Source organism: Rissa tridactyla, chromosome 10 (assembly GCF_028500815.1).
Source record: "Rissa tridactyla isolate bRisTri1 chromosome 10, bRisTri1.patW.cur.20221130, whole genome shotgun sequence".
In the NCBI taxonomy this organism is placed as follows: domain Eukaryota; kingdom Metazoa; phylum Chordata; class Aves; order Charadriiformes; family Laridae; genus Rissa; species Rissa tridactyla.
The window spans coordinates 20,566,444-20,579,323 of NC_071475.1; the positions used below are offsets into that span (position 1 = coordinate 20,566,444).

Here is a 12,880-nt window from a genome sequence, read left to right on the forward strand (position 1 = left end):
TTCTGTGCCAATGGGCGTGACCATAATCTGTCCTGAGACAGGGACTAACACCTGTCAGTCTTGTGGCCTTTGGCCGTCCTGTCATAGCTTTAGGAAGTCAAAGAAGGCAGTTGGCCCTGAAATAGTTCTGATAACTTCTTGGGAGGTATCAGTTTCTTTCAGCATTTCTTTGTCTTCGAATTACATCATGTTTTCATATAACTGAAAGCTGATAGACTATATGTTCTGGGTTTTGACTGTCTCTGCAATAAGTAGTTTTAAAAATAGAAACAAGACCACTGTAAATAAAAAAAAAAAAAAGGCAATTTTCAGGCATTTGAACCTTGACTGAACCTTGAGTGAGCCACCATTTCTACTTGGTGAATGATCGTAATGACCCACCGCTTCAGATTAGTAGCATTGAATATGTTTGCCTGTTGTGTGACCTTGGTTCTGGGCAGTTATGTTCATGGTTTCATTCTTTGCTTGGTTTTGACTGTTTAAATAACACTGTTTTGAACTATTGTCAGGCTAAAATATTTCACAGATGTGTTTCACTGATACAGGACAAACACAACACTGAAAAATCAAGCTGTTTTACAGAATAAATATTGGCAATGTATCATGATATTTAATGTTAAGTTGTCTTTCAATCTGTGTGTTTGTCTCTTAACAGTTCAGTGTTACCAGATTAGGACGCTGGATTGATTTTGAAAATGACTATAAAACTCTTTATCCTGAGTTCATGGAGTCTGTGTGGTAAGTTAATTTATATATGTTGCATATATGCTTCATGAATTTGAAATGTTAAGAAGGCTTCAATTATTATAAACGTGTATTGGTCCACACATCACTAGAACTGTTCTGAAATTTGCCAAATTCAGATAAACGATGGTGTCGTGGTTTAGCCTCAGACAGCAACAAAGAACCACGTGTCGCTCGCTCGTGCCTTCCAAACACAGGAAGAATCGTAAGAAAAGGCAAGACTCTTGGGTTGAGACAAAGGCAGTTTAATAGAACAGCAAAGGGAACAGGCAAACAACAACAACAACAACAACAACAACAACAACAACACGGATAGGGGAATATACAAACGCGATTACGGAACCGCCGCTCCCCCGCCGCTCGCCGCTCGCCGCCCCAGCCCGCTTTTAAGCAGCAACTTCCTGCCCCCTCCCCCGGCAGCTCAGGGTGGGCGTGGCTCACATGGCATGGAATACCAGGAAAAGTTAACCCTATCCCCACCGGAACCAGGACAGATGGGCAAAGTAATTCAGGTGATGTGAAATTTCTTGATGTTGGAAGTGAAGGGATTAATTGACCTACTTTTTTCTTCTTCAGGGTAGTAGGGTTTTTCAAAACAAGGTACAACAGTACTGCTTTTATGGGGCCCTGAAATCTTGCTGCTCCGAATCAACTTAAAAGCAGTTATGAAGATCTTCTATGTTCCTTGCTTGGCTTAGGGAATTACATTATATCTCTACATTCTTGATGTTCTTCACACTGTCAACTGCAAACAGGCAAACTACCCAAACTCTGTTTAGCTCTAAATCTCTTCTTCAAGCCTGAACTTAGAGGCTGGGAGTCTGCTGTTATCTTTTTCTTGGCAGCATAGTTTGACAACTGTCTTGGACTCCTGGTGCAGAGCTAAGTAAAGTTCGGGTATTTTGGCAATGTATTCAGGGTGACTGTTGGAATTCCAAAAGACAAGATGACCTAATATGTTAAGGACAATCAAATGGACCGAACACAGTGGAAAAAATGGCAACATTGAGTCCTTCAGGTGATAGAATTACAAGGTGAATTGCAGGGAGAGGTTTAGCAGAGTATGTGCTTACAAAAAGCCATTGAAAAGCAAATTATATGCGTATTAAAGTATTATTGGTGTTCTCTAAATTAGTTTCACTAATAACCCTTAATTGTATAGTTAGTTACGTATAGTTATTATAAAGGATTTCTGGTCTTTCACCTGCCTTACGGAGGTTACCTCCTGTAATGCTTGCTTTGCGTACAGACTCTAAAATATAAACGTTGGATCTGAAATCTCTGTGGTATGAGATTTCAGGAAGGTGTAGGCAGACAATTTTGTACTTGTTTGCTTCCTGGTGCTGTTAATTTTCTGTGTAATCATGTAATGAAATACATTTTTAAAAGTCTGTTTTTAAAAAAACCCTAGGTTTTCTGGAAAGTCTTCTAAGGCTTGGAGGGGCATGTTGCAGTGCAGTTGCCAGCTTGCTCTCGCAGTAGAGCAGGAGATGGAACCACCAGCTTTTGCATAGAGTGGATGGAGCAGGGGAATGGAAAAGGAATGCGGGATGCCTGTTTCAAGGCTAAGAGAGATAATGCTTAAAGAGAGCACTAACTGTAGCTACAGTACTGCTTTTGACAGGGTAGTGTACAATTTTCTAAAAAAATCAGATTGTTACCTAGGCAATCCTCAAACTGAAAATCTGTGTAACTGAAGTTACATTTTGTGTCCATTAAGAGCATTCATTTGAACAGTAGATTTTAGTGTGCTTTTCTTACAATTGATTTGATTTTTTTAATGCAAGTTCTTTTTTAAAGTAAAAAAAATTCTAAAACTTTAATGTCGAATTAAGTACAAAAGAGAAACTGCAGATTAATTTCTGCATTGGCTGTAACCTGGTGACCATATTGGCTTGTCCAGTGTTTTTATCTTTCTTTTTGCCTTTCTTTGGGGTTTTGTTTTGTTCTGCATGTGGGAGTAGAATGCTGCTCTTAAGCCCAGAAAAAAACCATTGATGATGACAATAATAATGGTAGTGAGCATGGCAACCATAGATTTTGTGGTAAGGATTTTGTCATTAGTCTTTTAATCGACTGAACCTATCTGTTTAGGCTATTTTTTGTTGTCTCTAGCTTTTCCTGAGGCTTGCAGTTCTGGAGTGGTCTCAACTGGAATTTCTCACTTTCTTTGAAATGTGATGTTTCATCCATGATGTTTATGTCGAGTTCAGTAAGCTAGCATAATGCTTACGATAAATGCTGTTTCTAGTGATGGCTGATTTTTATCCGAATTAATTAGACTTGAAATAGTTTAGGACTCAGATCCCAAATATATATATCTTGTTAATATTATCTTGTTTTGTAGAGATACTGTACAAGCTCAGGATGCTAGAGAGCATTCTTTTTCATATTTTATAATGGGTTTGTTGGAAATGGCTGCTTTGTAAGCATTTTGGTGCTGTGTTGTGTGGTGGCCGACAGAATAGAATGAATTTTCAGCCTGCTAAATTTTGACTTACGGCAAAACTTCATGCAATGATAAAATTGTGGCATCCTGGTAGAATTTTTCAGGGAACATTGAATGTCATTGAGCAGTGGCACTGCAGTGGTTTCTTGTATGAAGGTGTAGACAACTCTTCATGTCTTAAATAACTCAACTAGAACTTTTAAGTTCTAATTCTGTAAAACTTGTAAATCCATCTTGCAGACAGCTTGAATCTCAGTGAAAAAGTGTCCTTCACAATACAATAAGAATGATGATTTTGAGCTAGCGTGGGACAAATGTGCAAAATACAGTTTTTTTTTTTTGTACAGCTCATGAGATGGATGCAGTGAAAGTGAGAACGGTTTGACGTCATCTTAAACTTTTTACCAATCTACAGTTGGTCTGAAAGAAGTGTGTGAGCTTAAAAAAATCAACTAGTAAATTATTGTCTTTACTACTGACTTATTACATAGTTCTCAGCCCGGCTGCGAGTTCACACCTCCAGAACAGCTCTGCCTGGCTACTGGGGAAACAGCCTGTGAAGTGCTGAGGAGAGGAGGGGAATAGCTCTGTGGTCAGAGCTGTGGCACGCTCCTGGGTCTCATGACTAGAGGTTTTTGATGTCAACGTCACCAGGGTTAATCAAACAGCTTTCTATCACCATCTCGTGGCTAAATTTAGCAATTGCAGTCTCAGCATAATTCAATTTTAAAAACATACACGAAAGCTTCGTGTATGTTTTGGAAGACTCGTATGTATGGTGTGAAACCACAGGTGGTCTGAATACTTCTTAGCTACTTCTGTACCTTAAGAAGATACTCTTGAGTCCTTCTGTGATAACACTAGATAGTGGCTGGGGGGAGAAAGAAAAACATTCCTAGTTACCGTAGAAAATTGGTACTCTACATGTGTGAGGTCATGGCTGTACACTGAAAACTCTGGTTTATTGTGAAAACGCAGTATGGAGCTCCCTTTGGTGATGGGACACTTTGTCTGTTTCTGCCTTCCCTCAGCTGGACCCATTTCAGTTGCTGCAGCTTCAGTTTTCCTTTGAGGGTTGTCATTAAGAGGGAACCTCTCTGTCCTTCCTCACCAGGAGTGGCCTTTGGCCTCGCAGCCCTGCCCTTCGATGTTCTGTAGTAGCATCAGGCTCGGGGTGCCACCACACTACTTCTAAGCTGCAGCTGAGGAGATTGTAGGTAGTTCCTGAGACTGGAACATTTCCTTGAGTACCTGTGTGTAGCTTTGCTTTTGTTTTGGCATGAAGTTTTTTTCATACTGTGTCCAGCTGCCTTAGGCCTTCTCAGTGAGCAGGTGAATGGGGACTCCCCATTGAGAGGAGGACAGGTTTGCAGTAAAGATCAAAGCAACTGCATTGTTATGTTGGATTTTTTTTTTTGTTTTCTGTGTAAGCAGTAAAAGTTATTTTCTGACTTCATTTTTTTTTCTGCATGTGGAGTTTATCCAGCACTAAACCAGAATGATTTCAGAACAGCAGACCTCTGGGTCCCAGTAGGAATCGCTATTGCATTTTTTGTATTCCATGACTCTTCAAGGATTCTCTAGAGAAATATTGTTCATAAGAAATCTGTTTTGTCCATCTTTCTACTAGGTATCTGTGGGTTTTTTCTTATACTTGTATTTCTTTTGTGCATTTAGTGCTCCAGTCCCCTTGTTGTTATCTTCTTACCGTTCCAGTTCTTGTTGTATTATCTCTTTACCTGTATTTTGAAGGAGAAATACACTAAACTCCTACTTAGTTGGGTGATCTTTGGGGTAAGTCTAGCATCAGTTTTAAATATTTATATTTTCTTCTATAGAGGTATCTTGCACTTCTGGCTTGATCTGGAATCATTCAACTCTGATCCAAAAACTACAGCTTGGAGGGTACACCTGAAGCAGAATGATCTCTATATGCTGGGATTTTAAAGCTTGCACCGGTAGTTGAACATAAGACTTGACAGCTTCTGCACTTAGGATTCCTAGGCCCCAGAACACATGCTTTTCCTGTCTTCCTTGAGAAGGTGACTTGCGAAGATGCTATTCTAAAGACAGACTGTCTGTTTGCTGTTGGACTTACTGTTCCGCTTACATTTATGCTTTCTGGTTTCACATCCAGTGTTGTTTGAGTACTTTTCTGTTTTTCATCTCCATGCATCTGTGTTTGATCGTTGCTTTCTTTTGATTTTTATCTTGTCTTTCAAGTGTTGCTTGTGATTCACAGGAGAACCTTTTCCTCAGAATCTCAGCTGCCTCATGTGCTGTTTGGATGCAGTCTGCTTGCTGAACTGTTAGATGACAGGGCTTCTTACACAGTGTCATGTTTGCGATTTATTTTTTTTTTCCGAAGTCTACGGGGGCTGTTAAATTGTCATTTTATCTTGACATGAACTGATGCTAGGTCACAGGGCAGTAATTTTGTTCGTTTATCTATACTGCCATGGATACGTTGAAATCATACGCTTCCAGATCCTGCTGTTGTAATGTTTTGCCCACCTTGTTTTTAGCCTTTGCCAGTTACTGAGTTTACAATTCCTGGTGTTTTTTCTTTAAAAAGAAAAAAAGGGGGAAAAGCACTTTATATGATTTGGAAAATAATTTCTCAATGTTAGTAATGAGTACTTTTATTTTCTGGAGAGCGAGGAGAGAAAGTCCTTAGATACTGAGTCATTGCAAACAGAACCACTTGAAATCATTTGATACCCTAAAGGAATGGCATTAGGAACTTGAGAAGCTCTAAGATCCTTCTCTTTGATGGGAAGTGAATGTGCGTGTTTGAAGAGGGCAGCTTGCTTTGGCATCTGCCAGAGGATACTGGGATGTTGGATTTTGTGTGGAATGCCAAGGGTGTTTTAAGTATTTGAGTATTTATTTTGAGTATTTGAGATATTGATTCAGTATCTTTTGGAAGCAAAACCTTCCTTTGTAGGAGTTTTGTTATAGCCATGTGGTGTTTGCATGGTGTATATGTGACCTGGATCAACGAATATTGTAGCAAAGTTCTAATTTCTTGGAAATTATGTCGATGGAGAGAGTGGCTCACAGTCTTGGTTACTGACTGGGCTTGAACCAGTTGTATCATCCCTTCGTGACACTTTAAGAACAACAAACTGTTTTCAGTTTATGTCATGCTTTTTAGAAGTTAAAGCTACCTTGCATCTTTAGGGACCAGATTCTCTGTTAACAAGTGGCTGAAATACGCATTTTGAATCCATCTTTTCCCTAACCTCATTTTTCTTCAGAAAAGGAGCATGTAAGTGCTGCTCCCACAGTCAAGAGCACGCAACTAAATTTACTTACATTTGAGGAAAAACATAACAGAATTTAGGGGAACAGTGTTTAGTTTCTAACTTCTGTGAATAAATTTTTTCTGATTGTCAAAAGAAAGGAGGTCTGTGGGGTTTTTTATTAGCTCATTTCTTCCAGAAAGGGCTGCAATTTCAATTTTGGCTTACAAACCCAGAGCAAATTGTCAACGCTTTGCTAACATAAGCTAGCAAAACACTGATAGGTCATTGTCTAAAATACCATGTATTGCATTTTTAAGTAAAACGTGATGATACCCCCTGTGTGTGACTCTTGCTGTCACTAGGTTCATCTTTAGCAGTTGCTTTGTTTCAGGTGGGCAGCGCTGCTGGCAGGAAGCTCTTTGGGAGTCATCTCCAGTGCATTTCTGATGGCCTCACAAGTGCTGTTCTAAGAAGCTTCCTTGTGAAGGAAACCAATTAGGTGTTTTTCAAGATAACAAATCGGCTTCTTGTAGTGATAACAGGAGCTGTTGCATCAAGCAGCCGTCTTGACTCAATCACAGTTCTACTTACCACGTTGGAATGGTTGTCTGAGGGAAGTGGTCATGATAAACTACAAACGAGTGGTCGTTAGGAACTGTCTGAAGGATGCTGCCGTTTGAAAACCCATCTTTTCGCTCGGTAGCCGAACAGCTGGGGAGCGCTTGGTTTGCAACAGGGCAGAACTGCCACAAGAGGGAGATGCTGGCTTGGATTTTTAACTTGGCAGCTCCATCTAGCGTTCACCTTTCCTGAGGTTTACAGTTATATTTACAGCTGAATTAAATATGCAGTGTTTCTCTGAGGAGTTTTCTTCTATGCTGTTAGTAGGCAGTGTTCTTTAGAGAGTAGAGATAAAGTGGAGCTTTTTTTTCTATAGATATTTTAGTTAACTGTTTTTGAAAGGCACGTAGAACACCTTCAGTATAAGTGCTGTCACTTGTCACAGTCTGCATTAATTATGCTCTGAGCTGGTAAGCATACATTTGAAATTTTTTTAACTTGCATGAAAACTTCTGCAATTAGCCAGCTCAAATTTATATGCTGAAAGTTGATGAAACTATATTCACAAATCATTTTTATAAAAGACTGATTTACATTTATGCAAGTTGATACAGTTTCTGTTGTAAAACAGATGCACTCACTGTTATGTTTTGAATTTGGGTTAGGGGTCAGGCAGCCACAGCTTGCCTGTGGGTGACATTTATTACTTTAACGAAGTTACTTTTGAATTATGTATGTAAGGTATACCTTTGTTGGAGCGCACAGCTCTGAAGGACATCTGGGTTTGGCTCCTCTGTGGCAGAAATTGATGCTGCTGAGGGTCTGTAAGCCTTTGTCCATCTTAGAGGTCAGATTATTTGATTTTTATCGTGTTAGTGACTACTGATAGGAAATGCTGGACTTTTAATAGAGGCCCATGGATGAATCTGAGTGAACTGCGTGTCTTCTCTATATGACAGCCTGTATTTTCTCCAACTGTCTAATCTGCAGGGATAATAATTATTCTGATTAAGTTACCGTATGACTTCAGGACAAGCCAGTGCATATCTTTTGATGTTCTTGTTTCAGGCTGCAGATGGAAATCACTGCAATAATCTGCTTGCATTTTTGTCGTGAAGATTAGGATTTCAAACATAGAAGGCAAGACACTGACTTAAATACAGGTCCAGATTCTCAAGCACAAAATGACAGCCTGCTGGAAAAAGTGCTGCTTGCCAGGATGGGGTTGGTTGCTTAGCAATGAGCTATTTATCTGGAAAGGAACCCAGAAAAGTGATCAGGATCATTAGAAAACATACTTTGAGTAAAGAAGTTTTTAAAGTCAGCAGTGTTTAACAATTTGGATGTGGAATTTGAAATGACCGGACACTGCAGAAACTGATTCTTAAGTTGAATTTGGCACGATTACTTCAGGCTTGCCATCTTCTGCAGGTAGCCAACGTGCAGACTATCCCACTAAGCGTGCAAGTCAGTGAGACCTGAGAAGCTGATAAATGTTGATGATCCTGTAGCAAACCCTGCAGTATTCAGATACAGAGAAATGTGGGGGTTTGTCCATCATGTGGACACTTGATGAGTTGCTACGTGAAGTATATTTCTCTCCCAGCTTTCGTTGAGCGTTGACTCAATTTCTTATATTGTAATATTAAGTGCTCTCTTGATTATTTCAAGAAGATGTAAGGATCCAAATATGCTACAGGCTGTAATTGAAGATTTCATAAGCAGAGTTAAAGCTTGATGTGAGACTGTCATCTTGGACAGGAACTGAGTCCAGAGTGAGATGAGCTAATAAAGGAGAACATTAATGTAAATTGTGGGACCATAAAACTGAGTTCATTACTTTGCATGGTTAGCTGTGCCCTCTTGTGAAAAATGCTCCTCAGGTTGTCAGGATTTACTTGGGGTGGTTACAGGTATCTAACTTGTACCGGTCTCTCTTCTATAGCACTGGTTGCAGTAGTAGGTGCTTAAGATCATGTGACAAGCGAGCAGCCGTGTCACTACACGTCGTCTTTCTAAATTATGACTGATTTCAGCCTTGTTGATAGTTCAGATTTCAGGTGGTCTTTGTATTCAAGAAGTTTGATAAAGATTAATCAGCAATACAAATTTGTGTTTCATCCAAATACAATGTGCTGTGCAGTCAGTGCATGGAAAGTCAAGCCAGTAGAATCAGCCAAAGCTAAAAATCAGTCAGAAATATAGTTGCAATCAATTTACCTCTTTCCTTTTGACTTGCAAATATTGTCTGTAGTTGATAATTGATTGTTTAAAAAAGGTGTAATTCAGAACAGCAATCCTGCTAGAGCAGAATCCCATTTTGCAGTTGATTTACTGAATTTGAAACACAAAGTGCTTTTTCCATGTTCCTTGTTTACTTCCAGGTGGGTTTTCAAGCAACTGTATGACAAAGGACTGGTGTATAGAGGTGTTAAGGTCATGCCTTTTTCAACTGCGTGCAACACTCCACTCTCAAACTTTGAATCCCATCAGAATTACAAGGTAAGTCAGTATATGTCTACATTATAGGTTGCAATCGGATTTCTCTATTGTCTTCAATTTGGATTTGGAAAGCTTCAGTATTTTTTGCTTGATGGTAGGTAAGCATATTACTACGCTCTTAGAAAAATACAGTATGCCATATTTGTTTGGATCATTTGATCTCAGCCTTCTTCCCTGTTCTTCTTCTTTCCTTGTTCTTAATACTCACAGGCATATAAAGTACATACTTTGTTTTATTCTGGTAAACTACTCTCATTCTGTGGGCTCTCATGATGAGTATTGCCCTGTGTTGGGTTTTTATGGTAAGTACTTAGAGGATAGTGGCAGCTGTCCCTATCTGTGCAGATCTGAAAAGAGGAAGGTCCTTGACAGAGTTGAAATCTTCTGTGAGGGGATTAGTAAGAATTGTCAAAAGACCATGTTTGATTGAAGGGCAGTAGGATTTTAGCTCTTCTAAGAATCATTAGTTTAGATTGAGGCATTCCAGGAAATGTGTTACCTAATATAATGTATGGTGCGCTATGTTTTATAAGATGTTCCTTTAGAAATGTGTGGCTAGATATAGTAGGCGCAGCTTCTCATTTGCAACAAACGTATGTTCACATATGTGAAGGCAGAACCTGTGTGCCAGTTTTCCAAATTTCATGTTAGTTTGTGGACATTTCCATCCTTTCCAATCCCCACCCAGGCCTCCACATCCTTATATTGTAAATCTTTCACTTATGTTGTTACAGCAGAGAGCTGGCACAAATTGTACACCTGGTCTCTTTTACATCTTGCTTAAAAAAGGCCAATTTGTTGGCCAAAAGTAGTGTTTTCAAAACAAATGTTTAGATAGATTTGTAGTACAATGCAGTCCACCGATATTAGAGTTTTTAGTATTGCTGAGGGGTATTTGACCATACGGAAGAATAAGGGTTATGTGATTTAAGAAAGTGAGACCTGCAAAGATACCTCAGTATCTGTGGCTGTCTGACAACTGCAACAATTACTTTGCTCATACTTACTAACTGACACTTCATATAGGCTCAGATTAATGAGCTTTCTTTAGAAAAAAGACTATTTTGTTCTTGGGGTTTTTTGTGTGTGTGTGCACAAAACTCTTTTCTTTTCTGAAGTCTTAATGAAATATTTAGATGTGATTTCTTACCCTAGAACCAATAGAGTGTGTGTGGGGTGTGCTGCTCTGCTGCTTTGTGCACAAATATTTTTTTTTTTTTTGTCTGCTAGAGGTGGTATTTTGAAGACTGAAATGTCAAAGGGTCTGTAAGCTGACACAATTTGTTCTTGGTGAGACCAGTCATTTCTGGGTGTAAGGCAGCTGTTATCTTTCTCACTGTGGAAAGACGCTTTGGCTTCCATTTATCGATCCTGTGAGAATCAGGACACAAGAAGCATGTTTAGAAACTGAGTTAGTTGTCTAATGTGCACTTGAGTAAACTATGTCAGCAGCTTGTATTACATTTAACTGAAGAAGTGTTGGCTTCAGATGAAAGCAGGCATAATTTTGTGAACAGATAAAACATTATACAATGCCATTACTTGGCAGCCTGGATGCTATTTTTTTTTATGGCTTGCCAGTTGTTTTTTATCTACTTGGTGAACTTCGTGCTTCAGAAAACGAAGTGAATAGCCTACAGTGTTGTTTAACAATTGGTAGAGACAGAACTGTAGCGATGGCTCGATCTTTGCTTGGCACTGAGCACGGCTCCAGAGTTATGTAATATTTATGTTTTACTGTTGACTGCACCAGATGTTCACAGAACATTCCCTCTGGAGCAGCCCTTAGCTCAGACATAAATAGCTGCCTGTCCCATGACGCCATTAACTGTTCCATGATGCTGGATGGAAACCAGAGTGCCTTGCGCTAGATGTGATGAGGGGACAGGACCTATTCCTGTGTTTAGGGTTTAGATGCATGGCACCTGTTTTTATTTGGCACTTAAAATTAATAGTGAAAATTTCATATTTGCGAGACTAGATTTAGGGTTTTTTCAATCTGGTTTTCATAATACGTGAAGTGACTGAATAGGATTGTGCTTGTCTGAAAGAAAAACTTGTTTTCAGGGGATTCTTTCGACTCATTTGGAGGCGAAGTTTCATGTAGAGTAGCTGACAAAGGTCATCTTCCCTCATATTTTTTTACTATTGAATAGTGACATACTCTTGTTTCTTAGTACCCCGGACTTTTTTCTCTTGTTAACAACAGCTTCTTAATAAGAGATTGCATCTTCTTAAGCAATGGCTATTCTTCCTACTCCCTGACTCTAGAGGAAAAGGTGGGAAAAGGCTTTCTGTAGCAGTATCGGAGAAACTGCTGACTTTCTTGACAGTTGAGATTGATTATAAACTTTTAAAATGGGATTATAAGAGGTACCTGAAGGAACTGACACTCAGCTCTCTTTGGTGTTTTGGCAGCTAATTCCCAAAATCTCACTGCTAATCTTCATTTTTAACCTTGTGGCCTTGTTGGGTTGGCAGCTTACACTGATGTGGAGAAATGTTGTGACTGGTGTTCTCTTCAGACTTTCTTATGCTGCCACTTCACCTTCTGCCACTACAGTGACGAATTAGGCAAGTTGCGAGACAGGTTTTGGTGGATGGCAGTAATAGTTACTACTTCTTAGATTTGTATTTTCTCACTAATACCTGCAGTACACCTTTTTCCCTCCTCTCATTTCCCCCCTTTGACTTTATCTTGTTTTTAAGGATGTTCAAGATCCGTCAGTGATTGTGAGCTTCCCACTGGATGAAGATGCAAGTGTTTCTCTTGTTGCTTGGACCACTACTCCTTGGACCTTGCCTAGTAATTTGGCCCTCTGCGTTAATCCAGAATTGCAATATGTGAAATTGAGAGGCAAGTGTTAACTGAAGGTGACATACAATGAACACTTCTTTCTTCAGTGCCTGTGAATATGTACTTGTATTTTCTATGATAAATTTGTGCTAAATTTATGCTAAATTTGTAGTACTTTGCTGGGGTTGGATCAGTGTTATTTGGAAGGATGAGATTTACTTCCCATGTAGCTGGTGGTTTCCAACTGCTGGTGCTCTTTTTATTTTACATGCATTGTGAGGACTATTTCCTAAAAAATATCGATAGCTGAAATACAGAACAAGACCAAATGTTTTATCTGTCTCCCTAAAGTCACACTGTATTTGAGACACACACCCTTAACCGATAACAGACCCAAGATGTCTCGTGCTAGTCTCAACCTGACTGAAGTGTGGGGTTTTTTTAGCACAAATGTAAGGCAAGGTACATGCTGTGGTTTCCAATGTAAAAGTACGTTTGACCAAGTGCCTTAGCTTACTTCTTGACCAGTTGGTTGTGCCTGACTGAACAAGTTGTAGTATAAGGTAATCTCTTTCATTA

The 12,880-nt window shown here is 39.4% G+C and overlaps 1 protein-coding gene across 4 annotated transcripts in view; it reads left to right on the forward strand.

The window, feature by feature from the left end:
* The window catches only part of IARS1 (isoleucyl-tRNA synthetase 1), a 112,698-nt gene that overhangs the window by 12,021 nt on the left and 87,797 nt on the right, over positions 1–12,880 (forward strand). For all 4 annotated transcript variants that reach the window (XR_008468636.1, XM_054215755.1, XM_054215756.1 and 1 more), the window contains 3 exons: positions 656–738; positions 9,387–9,504; positions 12,214–12,361. Coding sequence is in view for 3 of the 4 variants with exons in the window: in XM_054215755.1 (XP_054071730.1) it covers positions 656–738; positions 9,387–9,504; positions 12,214–12,361 (349 nt within the window). In the remaining variant the exon portion in view is untranslated. The remainder of the gene's footprint in view (positions 1–655; positions 739–9,386; positions 9,505–12,213; positions 12,362–12,880) is intronic.